Genomic DNA, 15239 nt, shown 5'->3' on the forward strand with positions numbered 1-15239 from the left:
GTCTGTGGAATGCTGGGAGTTGTAGGCCTTTTCCCTGTCTAAACATGCATAGGATTGCGTCCTTATTGTGTTGTTTTAGAGGTCTATTGATCGTTCCATTCCAAGTGTGTGGTCAATAAATGATTGCATATATTTGTTTGTATATTTAAAACATTCCATCTTCTGGGGAGGCTAGATTAGACTCTTTTCTGAAAGAGATCCATAGAGCTGCTTTTCTAGCAGCAGATAAAATCTTTTCTTTTCAAGAAAGATCTCAGCAGTTCTCAAAGGCTAAGTGCTATATCCAATTATCTGTATTGTTTACTGGCCTTTTCTACTGCTACTGGGTTTTTAAAATTGTTTTTAGTCTTGTTGTCATGTCTGTGCAAAAGTAAGCTCCACTAAGTTCAATAGTACATACTCCCAAGGAAGTGTGCAGAGGATTATAGCCACTATGTGATCTGGTAGCTTAACATTTTAAAATTAAATTAAAATAATCTTATGAGCTTCTTTTAAAAGTTAGTCTGCCATTTGATAATAAATTAGGACATTGTTAAAACAGATACTTATGTAAACTTTGCTGATTTTTTTAAATTCTTCCATGTCAACTTATACTTGCTAGTTTTGCAAGTTTAGTTTATTTGCATAGTAGGAAAATATATGTAGGGCTTTGAGCAGTGTCCAGTTGTGTTTGTGCGCCAGCAGGAGCGACTGCTTGCACAATGGAAATCTCACAGTTCTACAGGCAACCTAAAACAAGTGGAAAAGTTAGTTTCTGGAACGGGGCAGGTCAGCAGAGCTTGCAGATGGGAGTTCGGCTGGCCTGCCCCAATCCGGAAATGAGAGTTTCTGCTCATTTCTGTGTTATTTTTAGAACCACAAAATCCCTGTTTCACAAGCTGTCACTCCCGCTGGTGCAAGAGAACCAGCAGAGGTGGAGCAGCAGTCCTGGATACTGCCTTTTGTATTTACAAGACTGGGGTTAGAAAGGTTAAACCATAAGGATTAGAACGGATGAAGTTACTCTAATTATTTTTCTATTGAATTCCTATGTCCATGTCTTCACAATCCCCTTCCCACTCCATACTTGAATGCATAACAGTTTGTATCCTGTGATCCTTTGGGAAGAGATGAGGTGGAAGAACTTAAGAAAGAGAGAAATGAAGCTTTAAAAGAAATATGTAAACTGAAGGTAACGTTTTGCTTTACTAATTTTCAGCACCTCTTTGCTCATTTTAAGCATCTCTCCAAAGCTGCTGCGAGTACCACTTGGTAGAAATGTGGAACGTAAATAGAATGATTAAATAAACTTAAAGAGGGTTGGCAACTAGAGTTTGTGCATTCATATACGATGTTGCTACAATTTCCTGGCTGTAATGGGGTTAAATTATTTTCCTTGAAAGAGATAATATAAGTAGTCGTCTTAATCACTGCCATTTGACTGGTTGCAGGAAGTGGCAACTCTTTGTGCTTCTCTAAGAGAGGCCTGCCCCAGTTATTATTCACCAGTCCGCTTTTACGTCTGCTTTTTATTTTATTTTTTTATTTGATTTCCATCCTGCTCTATCTCAAGGATTCAGAGAGGCTTCCAGCAGTTTTATGCTAATAGTCCTGTTCCTCAGGGCTCATAATCAAAGGTTTGGGGAAATGAAAGAGGCCAGATAACAGAAAAATGACATTGTAAACATAACATCTGGTTGTTTAAAAACAAACTAAAACATCCATGCCGCACCATAAATAACCAGTCAAAAAAGCCATACATAGGACAGTGTTTTAGCAGGCAGCTAAATGCCTACTTGTGGGCAAAGAGGTGCCACAGAGTTCAGTGGAATGGGTGATAGCTTCTCTGGATGGGAGGTAGAAGGATCTTTATTCAGAAGCATAAGAACAATGGTGTAATGGTAAATGTTGAAGGGCAGGTGCTCATCATGACAGCCCCCATAGCCATGCCCCCAGGAGAGTCCAAGAATACAGCCATCTATATCAACAAACTAGCCATTCCCATCTGCCAGGAGCAGGTGTTTTGCAAAGCTAAATGCCCATTCAACACCAGGCCACCCCAGAATTCTTTGCCTTTCAACAGAGATTGCGTACATCAATATATTGTTGCTGAGTAAATCCATTCCCTCTCCTCTCCAGCTACTCTTAGAATTGCAGCTAAGTTCAGAGCAGTTGACGCTGGTGGCTCCAATTTCAGTAGGGCAGTGAATCCACTCCAGGTTTCAGTCAGAGCCAACCAGAACTCTAAAGGAGCTATCCAAGATGCTGAACCTTATCCACAAAATAGGTCCAGCCCCCTGGATAGTTCCTTTAGAGTTCTGGCTGGTCCTGACTGAAATCCGGAGTGGATTCACACCTCCTCTGAAATTGGAGCCACCAACTTCCACTGGTTCAGAGGGAACAATGAAGGCTGAGCTGGGTCTGAGTGCTTTGACCCTGTAAGCCCTGGCTGCATTACAACACTGCTTGGGAATGCTCCTCCTCTCCAGCAGTAGCAACTGTCAATGGTTACTATTGGAAAAGGTGCTGGAGAGGGAGATGCGCTAGGTGGGGAGCAGAGCTTGTTCCTTTTTCTGACTGGGGATGCAGAGGAGGAGGAGGAGAAGGAAACAGCACACTACACCAGCCTTCTTGAACTTCATGCCCTCCAGATGTGTTGGAGTACAACTCCCAGCATCCCCAGACAGCATGGGGGTTGTAGTCGAATACATCTGGAGGGTACCAGGTTGGCCAAGGCTGCACTACACCCTTGACCCACTGGTGCAGAAGTGGCTAAACTGTGGTCTAAATGCTTACATGGTAGCATAAGTGGCCTTAGGCCTGTGCTTTAAACAATGGCCTTTTAAAAAAATTCATACACTTAGGGCACAATTCTATACATATTTTGACAGAAAAAAGTCCTACAATTCCCAGCATTCCTCAGCCAGCCTTGCTGCCTGGGGAATGCTGGGAGCTGTAGGACTTTTTTCTGTCTAAACATGCATAGGATTGCCTCCTTACTTGATTTGCACAATGTTCATAGAACTAACTCTGCCAGCCATGTCATGCCAATAAATCCAGAAAAGTCACTGGTCCACAAAGCTGGGTTGGGAGGGAGATGGGGAAATGAACCAAGTTTTGTAATACTTCCCTGCCTGGAGTGGATTCTTATTTATAATAGAATGTCCCCACAGGAGATGCTGTTAGTTAATGGATAAATACATCTCATGTAGGTCTCTGCCTCAGTTAAAGAAACCTTAAGCAATTAATCATATGCATGTTGATGTATTAAATCTGCATGCATTTGCATATGAATAACATAATCGTATGGAAGGAAAACCCCTTCATGGATCACTGCCTTGTTGTGGCGAAGGGGCTTGCGTAACTCAGTGAAGCCATAAGCTATGCCGTGCAGGGCCACCCAAGACGGACAGGTCATGGCAGAGAGTTCTGACAAAATGTGGTCCACTGGAGAAGGAAATGGCAACCCACTCCAGTATTCTTGCCAAGAAAACCCCATGGAACGTATCACAAGGCTAAAAGAGATGACACCGGAAGATGAGCCCCTCAGGTCGGAAGGTGTCCAATATGCTACTGGGAAAGAGCAGAGGGTATTTCCAAGTAGCGCCAGAAAGAGTGAAGCGGCTGGGCCAAAGCCGAAAGGACACTCAGCTGTGGATGTGTCTGGCGGTGAAAAGAAAATCCGATGCTGTAAAGAACAATATTGTTTAGGAACCTGGAATGTCAGATCAATGAATCAAGGTAAGCTGGAGGTGGTCAAACATGAGATGGCAAGATTGAACATCGACATCTTGGGAATCAGCGAACTCAAATGGACAGGCATGGGCGAATTTAATTCAGGTGACCATCATATCTACTATTGTGGGCAAGAATCCCTTAGAAGAAATGGAGTAGCACTCATAGTCAACAAAAGGGTGGGAAAAGCAGTACTGGGGTACAATCTTAAAAATGATAGAATGATCTCAGTACGAATCCAAGGCAAACCATTCAACATCACAGTAATTCAAGTCTATGCCCCAACCACTGAGGCCGAAGAAGCTGAGGTTGATCGGTTCTGTGAAGACCTACAACACCTTCTAGAACTAACACCCAAAAAAGATGTCCTCTTCATCATAGGGGATTGAAATGCTAAAGTAGGAAGTCAAGAAATCACCGGGATAACAGGCAGGCATGGCCTTGGTGTACAAAATGAAGCAGGACAAAAGCTAATAGAGTTTTGCCAAGAGAACATGCTGATCATAGCAAACACTCTTTTCCAACAGCACAAGAGGCGACTCTACACATGGACGTCGCCAGATGGTCAATATCGAAATCAGATTGATTATGTCCTTTGCAGCCAAAGATGGAGAAGCTCCATACAGTCAGTAAAAACAAGACCTGGAGCTGACTGTGGCTCAGATCATGAGCTGCTACTTGCAAAATTTCGGCTTAAATTGAAGAACGCCGGGAAAACCACTAAACCATTCAGGTATGACCTAAATCATATCCCTGATGAATATACAGTGGAGGTGAGGAATAGATTTCAGGGATTAGACCTGATAGACAGAGTGCCTGAGGAACTATGGACGGAGGTCCGTAACATTGTTCAGGAGGCAGCAATGAAATCCGTCCCAAAGAAAAAGAAATGCAAGAAAGCCAAGTGGCTGTCTGATGAGGCTTTACAAGTAGCTCACGAAAGAAGGGAAGCAAAAAGCAAAGGAGAAAGGGGAAGATATACCCAACTGAATGCAGAGTTCCAGAGAATAGCAAGGAGAGACAAGAAGGCCTTCTTAAATGAACAATGCAAAGAAATCGAGGAAAACAACAGAATGGGAAAGACTAGAGATCTCTTCAAGAAAATTGGAGATCTCAAGGGAACGTTTTGTGCAAAGACGGGCATGATAAAGGACAAAGAAGGCAGGGACCTAACAGAAGCAGATGAGATTAAGAAGAGGTGGCAAGAATACACAGAAGAACTATACAGGAAAGATCTGAATGTCCCTGATAGCCATGATAGTGCGGTCACTGAACTTGAGCCGGACATCCTCGAGAGTGAAGTCAAGTGGGCCTTAGGAAGCATTAGTAACAACAAAGCTAGCGGAGATGACAGTATTCCAGCCGAGCTATTTAAAATCCTAAAAGATGATGCTGTTAAAGTGCTGCATTCAATATGCCAACAAATCTGGAACACTCAACAGTGGCCACAAGACTGGAAAAGGTCAGTTTACATTCCAATTCCAAAGAAGGGCAACGCCAAAGAGTGTTCAAACTACCGCACCATTGCGCTCATTTCACATGCCAGCAAGGTGATGCTCAAAATCCTACAAGCTAGGCTTCAGCAGTATGCGAACCGAGAACTACCGGAAGTACAAGCTGGGTTTCGAAGAGGCAGAGGAACTAGAGATCAAATCGCCAACATTCGCTGCATCATGGAGAAAGCAAGAGAATTCCAGAAAAACGTCTATTTCTGCTTCATTGACTACGCTAAAGCCTTTGATTGTGTGGATCACAACAAACTGTGGCAAATTCTTAAAGTGATGGGAGTATCAGACCACCTTACCTGTCTCCTGAGAAACCTGTACGAGGGTCAAGAAGCAACAGTAAGAACCAGACACGGAACAACCGATTGGTTCAAAATTGGGAAAGGAGTACGACAAGGCTGCATATTGTCACCCTGCTTATTTAACTTATATGCAGAGTACATCATGAGAAATGCCGGGTTGGATGAATCAGAGGTCGGAATTAAGATTGCCGGGAGAATTATCAACAACCTCCGATATGCAGACGATACCACCCTAATGGCAGAAAGCGAAGAGGATCTCAAGAGCCTCTTGTTGAGGGTGAAAGAGGAGAGTGCAAAAGCTGGTTTGAAACTCAAGATTAAAAAAACTAAGATCATGTCATCTGGCCCTATCACTTCCTGGCATATAGAAGGGGAAGAAATGGAAGCAGTGACAGATTTTACTTTCTTGGGCTCCAAGATCACCGCAGACGGTGACTGTAGCCATGAAATTAAAAGACGCTTGCTCCTTGGGAGGAAAGCTATGGCAAACCTAGACAGCATAGTCAGAAGCAGAGACATCAACTTGCCGACAAAGGTCCGTCTAATCAAAGCTATGGTTTTCCCAGTAGTAATGTATGGCTGTGAGAGCTGGACTATAAGGAAGGCTGAGCGCCGAAGAATTGATGCTTTCGAACTGTGGTGCTGGAGAAGACTCTTACGAGTCCCCTGGACTGCAAGGAGGTCAAATCAGTCCATCCTAAAGGAAATCAACCCTGAGTGCTCATTGGAAGGACAGATAATGAAGCTGAAGCTCCAATATTTTGGCCACCTAATGCGAAGAGAAAACTCCCTGGAAAAGACCCTGATGCTGGGAAAGACTGAAGGCAAAAGGAGAAGGGGACGGCAGAGGATGAGATGGCTAGATAGCATCACGGATGCAATGAATATGAACTTGAGCACGCTCCGGGAGACAGCGCAGGACAGGAAGGCCTGGCGTGCTATGGTCCATGGGGTCACGAAGAGTCGGACACGACTGAACGACTGAACAACAACAACAACATGGAAGGAAAAACAACAATCTGCTCTTTGTTTTTAGATAGTGCCTGCTCAGGCATATCCATGTTTCTCCTCAGAAGAAGCATTCTCTCCTGTGTCACAGAAAAGCAGGCGTGCCTCTTCTAAAGAGGTGCATGCCACCCATGACTTGTAACTACTTCCAAGTTTAACAAGCTAGTGCAATCATGAAATGGCTAGGGTGTCAGACTTGTACCAAGGAGACCTGGGTTCAAATCCCCACTTGCCATGTAACTCACTGAGTGACTTTAGGACAGTCATATTTTCTCAGCCTAACCTATCTTGTGTGAGGATGAAGGGTGTGGAAAAAGCATGTATGCTGCCTTGCCCTGAGCATCTTAGGAGAAAGGCAGGATAAAAGTGTAAAACCCTTTTTTTTCCCAGTCTGCCCATTTCATCAAGAGCACCTTTTTAATGAGTCAAAACATCTTTTGTTGATTGATCTAATCCATTAATCAACTAAACATTGTACCCCTAGTTTAATTCTTAGAAGCTGAGCAGGGTCAGCCCTGGTTAATACTTGGATGGGAGACCACCTGGGAATCAAGCTTCCTGCACTGAGCAAGGGGGTTGGGCTTGATGGTCTTGTAGGCCCCTTCCAACCCTATGATTTTTTGTATGATTCTAATTCAGTTATTTATTTCTCATTTGTCTGTCAAGGGCTTCCCAACTTTCAAAATTATTCTCCGTCCCTTTTCCTGTACATGTTTTAACCCAAATCTGAGAAATGAATGATAGGCTGACCTGTGTTAGCTTAGGAGGTGGGAATCCTCATTTAATCACCCAGTCTATAAAACCAGTTTCATATAAATCACATGGAGATGAACTTCTTAGTAATAAGTAAAGTATAGATTTCTATTTTTATACAAGTGCTTTCTTTCCTTTATTGTTTTTTTTTAAGCCTCTTTAAACTGTTACTTATTATAGGCATTCTTTAATTTTCTGCTGGCAGAAGGTTTCTCACTCCATAATTTATGTTTCAGTAGTGCTCTGCCAACTTCAGAGGAAAAATAACTGTTCCTGTCTGATTGCCTGCAGTAAGGAAGGCTTAATTTGTTTAGTAATAAAAGAACATTTCTGATTATGTCCCTTGGATACATCCCCAGGATAAAATCCTCTTTACACTTCCACACATAAGTCCCCAGTGCAGGTGGCAAGTGTTGTTGCTATTACTACCTATTTATTTATTTCATTTCTATACCGCCCAATAGCCGAAGCTCTCTGGGCGGTTCTCTGTAGTAGGTAGTAGCACTACCTACTACAGCATAACTGTTGGTTTGTTTTTAATTTGCATCCATGTTGCTTTAATTTTGATCATTTTTAATAGTAGACCTTCCTGGATTTAAGGGTAAGCCTTTGATTAGAAGGAATTCAGAGAGAATATTTAGCTAGGCCATGCTGATTGGGGATGATGGGTTTCACAAGTGTGTATCTTCATTACATTGCATTGCCTTTCCCTTGAGGTTTCAGGCGTTGTCGAGTTTAGAGTGCTTCAGACAAGGAACAGGTTGTTGTTTTTCTCCTCCTTTCTCCAGCCTACATGATTGATGTGGCTTGGGATGACGTCAGGCAGTCAATTGACTGCTTTAAGAAGATGCCATTAGGAGGGGACTGCCAATAAAGAATAACAAGCCTGCTCCATTTTTTTTTTTAATGAAGCCAGACGTCTTTACATTTAGTGCTATAAGCTAACTGTGTTTGCTGTTTGCTTAAGTGACAGCCACATCCATAAATAAAAAGAAAGAAAGCACTAACAGCTGTAGGGCATGTTTCCAGAAAGAAGGGAGAGGTGGGAGCAGTAAATGGTGGCTGCACCTCAGAGAACACCGTGCGGCTGAACGGAACAAACCAATCTGATGAGTGACTTTCTCCTGTTGAAAGCTCTTCTAACCCATTCGTGTCACCACTTGGCTTGATTACTTCAAGTCAACCTGCAAAGTAAATAATTGATATTGATTAGAGGTCTGGGCTGATCATCTAAGAAGTTGCCTGACACTCCCCATGAAATAACGGTATATAGTGGGATTGAAATCTGTTTTGCAGCAAGTCAGCCAACATGCTGCGTCTGTGTCTGTGCCTGTGTGTGTACATGAGCATGAATGCATACACACACAGAGCCAGTGTCAAGAGTAGGCATGGCTGGGTGCCTGCCAAGGGCCCACACCCCAGCAGGGGCCCACTGATAAGAGCCCCCTGGAGCTGCTTCTCTCATCACCCTTGCAACCAGCTTGTTCACCTGCCTCTTGCTCTGGCCCAGACAACGGTGGTAGTGAGAAGGAGGAGCAGCAGATGCCACTGTCTGCTTGCTGACTGGCTCTGTGCCTGTCAAGCAAGCAAACAGTAGCAGTGATGAGGAGCAAGAACAGCTGGTGACAATGGCGGTGAGAAGGAGAGAGCTTCAGCTATTGGGCGGTATAGAAATTAATTAGACAGACAGACAGACTCCCTGAGGGAGGGGGCCCATCGAGGGGGTCTTTCCCAGGGGCCCTCAGAAACCTGGAGCCAGCACTGCACACATACACATTAATTTGAATGGATGGAATTTGTGGTGTCAACACTAAATTAGTGGTGACCTGGGGGAGCTGTAATTTAATTTGAATCTGTATTGAATGCCAAGAATCATGTGAAACCATAAGACAGAGTGGAGTTTCTTGGGCATGTGCAGAGTGCTGTTCTCTCATAACTGTGCAATCACACACACAACAAACATTTGAGATGGAAGGAATAGTTTCTGGATTAGAGGATTAACTTTGATTTTCAGAAAATTGAGGCAGGGACTGAGTCCCAGCATTCCTCATTCTAAGAATAGAGTGGTAGGGAAGATGTACACTGGCCTGCTATCTGAGCTTTCAAATTAGGTTGCACTCCCTGCAGCCAGCACATAGAAATTATCCACCTTTCTATTATCCTATCCAACCCCACCCCTAAAATCTCCCAAGATTTAGAGGATATAGTCCAACTTTCACCAGCCTGGTGCCCTCCAGATGTGTTGGACTACAACTCCCATTATTCCCAGCCAGAATTGGCCTCCTGGAGGGCACCAATTTGAGGAAGGCTGATGTAGTCATTCTGCTTCTTTGTGATAGGCAACTTATATCAGTTTTAAGTTTCTCTCAGTAGGAACATGGGTCACTGCTTCCCTATCATCAGAAAATGACTCCCATGTTCTAAATCAGCTTTCCTCAGCCTGGTGCCCTCCAGATGGCTGGACTATTTTATTTTAGTGTGCTTCTATCCCACCTTTCTTCCACCATGGAACTCAAGGTTCCCAGGCAGTCTCCCATCCAGGCACTGACTAGACACAGACCTGCTTTGCTTCAGCAAGGTGGCCACCTCATGTGCCCTCTGACCAAGTCCTGCTAGACAATCGTAGCTCAGTTCCTTGCATAATCTCATGCGGATGAGGTGCATTGCAGAAGGAGGCCTTGCTTTGACTCCGCAGCACACTTACCTTAACTCAGGCCTGTGAACACTGGTGCTGCTAGGGCCAGACCTTGGGGCTGAAGTCCAGGGCCCTACAGCCCAGTGGCCCCCAAGTGACTACCCAGAGAGTGGCAGGTCATGGCGGCAGTGATAAACAGGCCCAGTGACAGTACTTGGGCCAGCACGGGCATGCCAGGGCCCATGAGGTGGATGCCTCTCACCACAGTCTCCTGTCTTCTTTTTAAAACATGTTATAATCAGGTGGCCAGCCAAACATATACATGGTTACAGATGCTCATTTTATTATTTTTACTTTAAAATATATTATTTTTGATGACAAAATGGTGCTTATTCTCAAGTAAAAGTCTTTAGTATCAGGGAAGCAGAAGCAAGCTCCCTTGTATTCCTGTAGTCATGATGGTGCTTTGATTTAAGTGAGTTTAAAATATGAAATTGCACCTGCTCAGAGTATTTCTTTATAATCAGGGTTGGCAAACAGGCTCCATTTTTGTTTTTTCCTCTAATATATCAGGAATGCATAAGCAGCTGTAAAGCATAGAATGGCATTGATAGGAGGGAAGAAGAGAAATGGTAGTCACGTGCCTGCTAACCGAAACACACATCCCTATCTAAAGTGCGCACGCACACGCACGACCCAGGAGGCCAGGGTCTGAAATTGCCTAGCTGCACCACTGCCCCAGCTGAAGAAGAGTTGCAGGCAATGAGTTGCTCTCAGGATGATAGCACCTGTAGTTTGTTTGTAATAATAATAACAACTGCTTTGGTAGTCAAGCCTCAGAATGAAGTTACCATCGGTCTCTCTGTGTGTCCATTATAGATAGATGATAGATATAGATATGGAGATGATAGATAGATAGATAGATAGATAGATAGATAGATAGATAGAATATAGATTAGAGAGAGAGAGAGAGATGGATGGGTGGATGGATAGATGGATGGATGGATGGACAGATAGATATCCATGATTTGATGATGACCATCTGTGGAATTAGGGTAGTGGGGCACTCCCGTGGAGGATGCCGTAGCAGGCTGTACCTGTGGCATTGTTGCATGGCCATTGAAATGCTGGGGGATGTTGCATGGGGTGAATAAAGCTACCACTTCATTTCATTCAGCCCTCAGAGATGCTGTCAGATGGTAATAACATGTTGCCATTAACTGACACATTGATTTATCTCTTTGAGATTTAAAATGTTAGCCTGTGTGATAGAATATTAACTCCTGCTGTCACTCTCCATTTTCTCTCTCTCTATGTCTCTCTGTCTCTTCCTCTTCCTTCCTTTCCCTGCCCTCACACCCAGTCTGAGCTGCTATTTGCCGGCCTGCTGCCACCCCATCCCAAGGGAAAGTTTTCATATAATGAGTGAAATCTTATAGTATTTATTAAAATGTGACAGCCTGTCTCCTGGCTGTGAATGGGTCCCAGGACCACATGTCAGCATTGTCCTAGGGCCAATCTACACTTAAATTTTTGTCCACTTCCAATAAGGTTTCACCGCTCGTCTTTCACACTACGCAGGACCTGCATCGAATTGGGACTGGGATTTCCCACTTCTGTGCTCCTGCTTTCAATACCCTGATATCCCGGTATTTCCCATTCATGTGCTCTGCTTTTCCGTGTTCATTACCTTATAAGGTCGTAGTCCCTTCCCACACCTGTTCATATGGCAGGGTTTGTATTTCCCTCCTGTCCAATCACAGCTCTAGATGCCCCCCCCCCCCCCCGGTCTGGTCTTCCAGTTACTGATAGCATAGCTTGTTTAGCACTGGAAGTTTTACCACTAATCAGCACAGGGCTGGAGGTGCCGGCTCTTGTCTGATCTGGGAAGCTCAGCCAGTTCAACCCTGGTCAGAATTTTGGATGGGCAACCGTCTGGGAATCAGGTTTCAGGGGGTTGTTCTCTCCCTTCAAATGACACTAACGTTTACCTCCTTCTATCCCCTGCTTTGGCTTCTTTAAAAAAAAAAAAATTAAGGATCACAACTGAGTGCCTTTAGACACCCTGCCTTCCCCCATTCTAGCTTAACTGGTGCTGTAATGTTTTCTTGTGGCCTCAATCCTGGGCACTCACTTATGCAGGAGTAAGCCACATTGAACTCAATGGAACTTACTACTGAGTAGACATAAGATCACCCTGTGAGTGATCTTTTTTCGTTTTTAATTAAGGCATTGTCTTCAAATTTTCAAATCTTCAGATCTTCAAAGAATAGGGCTTCTCCAGCCTGATGTCCCTGCGCACAAGCCTAAATTTCTTCACTCAGCAGTTTTAGAAGACACAAGCAGGACCCCCCCCCCCAATGACCTGAGCATCTCCTGCCTCTGCATTTCTCAATCAGAGGCAGCAGATGGTAAAATGCCTCCCTGCAATGAAGGGAGACACCTCTGATCCCCCACCCCACCAAGCTCAGAAGCAATGTCCTCTTTTGTTCCAGAGCAACCTATGGGGCTCAATGGGGCTTACTCGAGGCTTGCAGACTTACAGGGTGATCTTATGTCAACTCAGTAGTAAGTTCCATTGAGTTAAATGTGGCTTACTCCTGAGGAAGTGAGTACCCAGGATTGGGACCGTGAGAAAACATTACATCACCAGTTAAGCTACCGGGAGAGGGGAGGGAAGGAGGGGAAGGCAGCATGTGTAAAGGCACTCAGTTGTGATCCTTATTTTTATTTTTTTTTAAGCCAAAGCAGGGGATAGAAGGAGGTAAAAGTTAGTGTCATTTGAAGGGAGAGAACAACCCCCTTCAGTGCAGGAAGCCTGATTCCCAGGCGGTTGCCCATCCAAAATTCTGACCAGGGCTGACCCTGCTGAGCTTCCAAGATCAGACAAGAGCATGATTGCTGTTTCCTTGCTGGTGATAAAGCTTTGAATGCTGAGGAACCTATGCAATGTCATCACACGGTCTTTGAAGCTGCGCAGCTTCGAAGATGCTATCAGCCCCCCCCCCCCCAAAGCTGAGTGCTGGGTGCCATCATAGCTGCCCCTCTTCCTCACACTGGCTGCAAAGGGCTGGTGCGGGGAAAAGAGCATCGGCAGACACCCCCTAGCCTCTCACCCTGGCCTCCAGCAGGTGGGGGGGGGAGAAGAGGATAGGTGCCTCCTTCTTCCCTCCACCCCCACCTGCTACAGTGGCGGCAGCAAGGGACAAGCTCTCACCACTTCAAGCCCCAACAGGATGCTCGCACCATCCCTACACACACACACACACACACACACACACACAGAGGGATAGAGGAAGAGAGGAACAGTGGGCAGGGAATCAGCAGAAACAGGGAGAGTTTCTGCTCCTCCAATGGAGCTGCCGTCTTTAAGAAGAGGAAAACAGCACAGCTCTCGAGTGTGAACCGAGCTCACGCATTTGATCAAGAACCGCAACGGGGAAAATGGATGAGTGTGGATAATCACGTTTTAATGCGAGTGCGTTTAACCTGACAGGACCCTGACTTCGTTGCGATGGTGGGCGGAATGTAGATCGGCCCCTAGAATTCAAACACACTTAGCATCAAGAACTGGTGTAGTGCAGTGACAAAGAGACTGAGCCTTGAATCAGAAGGTCCCTGGTTTGAATCTTGCCTGTACCATGTACTAGCACTAGGTGGCTTCAGCTAAGCCACTCTCTCTCGGGCCTTAATGCCCCCCCCCCCCCCCCGCCGCCAATCCCTAATATGGGGATAATACGATGACCCACCTTACAGCATATGGTGTTAGGATAATGATGGAAGACTTTGTTCCTGTGAGATGTTGGGTTGTGGTGGTTGTTTAATGTAGTGCAATTATACATCCTACAGGTACTTGGCGTGATGGTCAGAGCCATACAATGGCTAGCATGGCTGAGAAGGCTGAGCACACCGTTGACCCAAGTTCCTGCTGAGCCTTCCTAGCTATGCATGGACTCAGGAAGTGCGGCCTTGCCAGCCTCTCTGCGTCCCCCAACAAAGCAGTGTTCTCTAGTAACTCCCTCAGTGAGGGCCAAAACAGACATTACTTTAAATCCATATTTAGGAGTGGCATCTTTTTTCAATTTGTGCTGTAGAGTAGGGGCAGGGAGTCCAATTGGGACCTTGGAAGCTCCCCTCCTCCCATCTGGATTGAGCCTCCTGTGCCTACTCTAGAGTAAAAATGAAAGGGGAAAACAGAAATAAAGTAATCTCTGTCTTCGCCCTGATACTCTAGCTGGGGCAATGCATCCAACCCCCTACACATACTGCCACCAAGCAGAGCAGTTAAGCAATCTCTCTCACAGTCATTACCTGTAAGAAAAGGGAAAATTATATCACTAAGACATCTTGATGATCTACAGCATAGAATCATAGAATAGTAGGGTTGGAAGGGGCCTACAAGGCAGGGGTCTACAAAGCAGAGGGAGACCACCTGGTGCCCTCCAAATGTTTTAGACTAGAACACTCATAATCACTGACCGTGGGCCATGCTAGCTGGGGCTTATAGACATTGTAGTCCAAAATATATGGAGGGCACCAGGTTGCCTATCTCTGATCTATAGTTTCATTCTTATGAAAGTGAGCTGATTTAGTGTAGTGGCTAAGAGAATGAGCTACAAATCAGGAAATGCCTGGTTCGAATTTTGCCCCTACCATGAAGTGTCAGTCTCATTATCTCCATCTGCAATATTGGCGGGGAGGTGGGGAGGCCAGTAATATTGATTTACCATCCTGAGTTGTTATAAGGATTACACTTTGAATGCTTGAAAATACTATAAAATTGTTGTTGTTGTTGTTGTTGTTATTATGCTGCCATATAGAGAGTAAGATTAATTCATATATGGCAGCTAGTCTAGTATTTTCTACTCTGACAGCAGCTTTAATAATAATAATAATAGTAGAAGTAGTAGTAGTAGTAATAAATTCCTTGGACGTCCTCCAGGGCAGGAGCCCTCACTAGGTGGTGTACAACAATGAAGCACATAAATAAAATGCATATGCTCTATTCCATTGAGCCATGCCCCTTCTTCTAGATTCGATTGCATCTCCTGTCAATGGCAGCATCAGTCATGGCAGCTAGAGATGCTTAAAGCTGGAGTAAAAGCCACACAGCTAGAGCTTTATTCTGTGGGAGTAATACCCAGAGGTTCCATCCTCTCCCCGATGCTATTTAACATCTATGTGAAGCCACTGGGGGCTATCATCAGGAGGTTTGGGGTGCAGTGTCATCAATATGCGGATGACACGCAGCTCTACCTCTCATTCAAATCTTCACCAAGGTTGGCCGTAGAATCCCTGTCCAAATGTCTGGAGACGGTGAGT

The 15239-nt window shown here is 44.8% G+C and overlaps 1 protein-coding gene across 17 annotated transcripts in view; it reads left to right on the top strand.

Annotated features, from left to right (window-relative positions):
• Positions 1-15239, top strand: part of STXBP4 (syntaxin binding protein 4) — a 188885-nt gene that overhangs the window by 59262 nt on the left and 114384 nt on the right. For all 17 annotated transcript variants that reach the window (XR_014788150.1, XR_014788151.1, XM_084837212.1 and 14 more), the window contains one exon: positions 1082-1171. Coding sequence is in view for 15 of the 17 variants with exons in the window: in XM_084837212.1 (XP_084693338.1) it covers positions 1082-1171 (90 nt within the window). In the remaining 2 variants the exon portion in view is untranslated. The remainder of the gene's footprint in view (positions 1-1081; positions 1172-15239) is intronic.

The sequence above is a fragment of the Heloderma suspectum genome, chromosome 2, assembly GCF_057233095.1.
Source record: "Heloderma suspectum isolate Gila_16-S chromosome 2, 16-S_ref, whole genome shotgun sequence".
NCBI lineage: Eukaryota > Metazoa > Chordata > Lepidosauria > Squamata > Helodermatidae > Heloderma > Heloderma suspectum.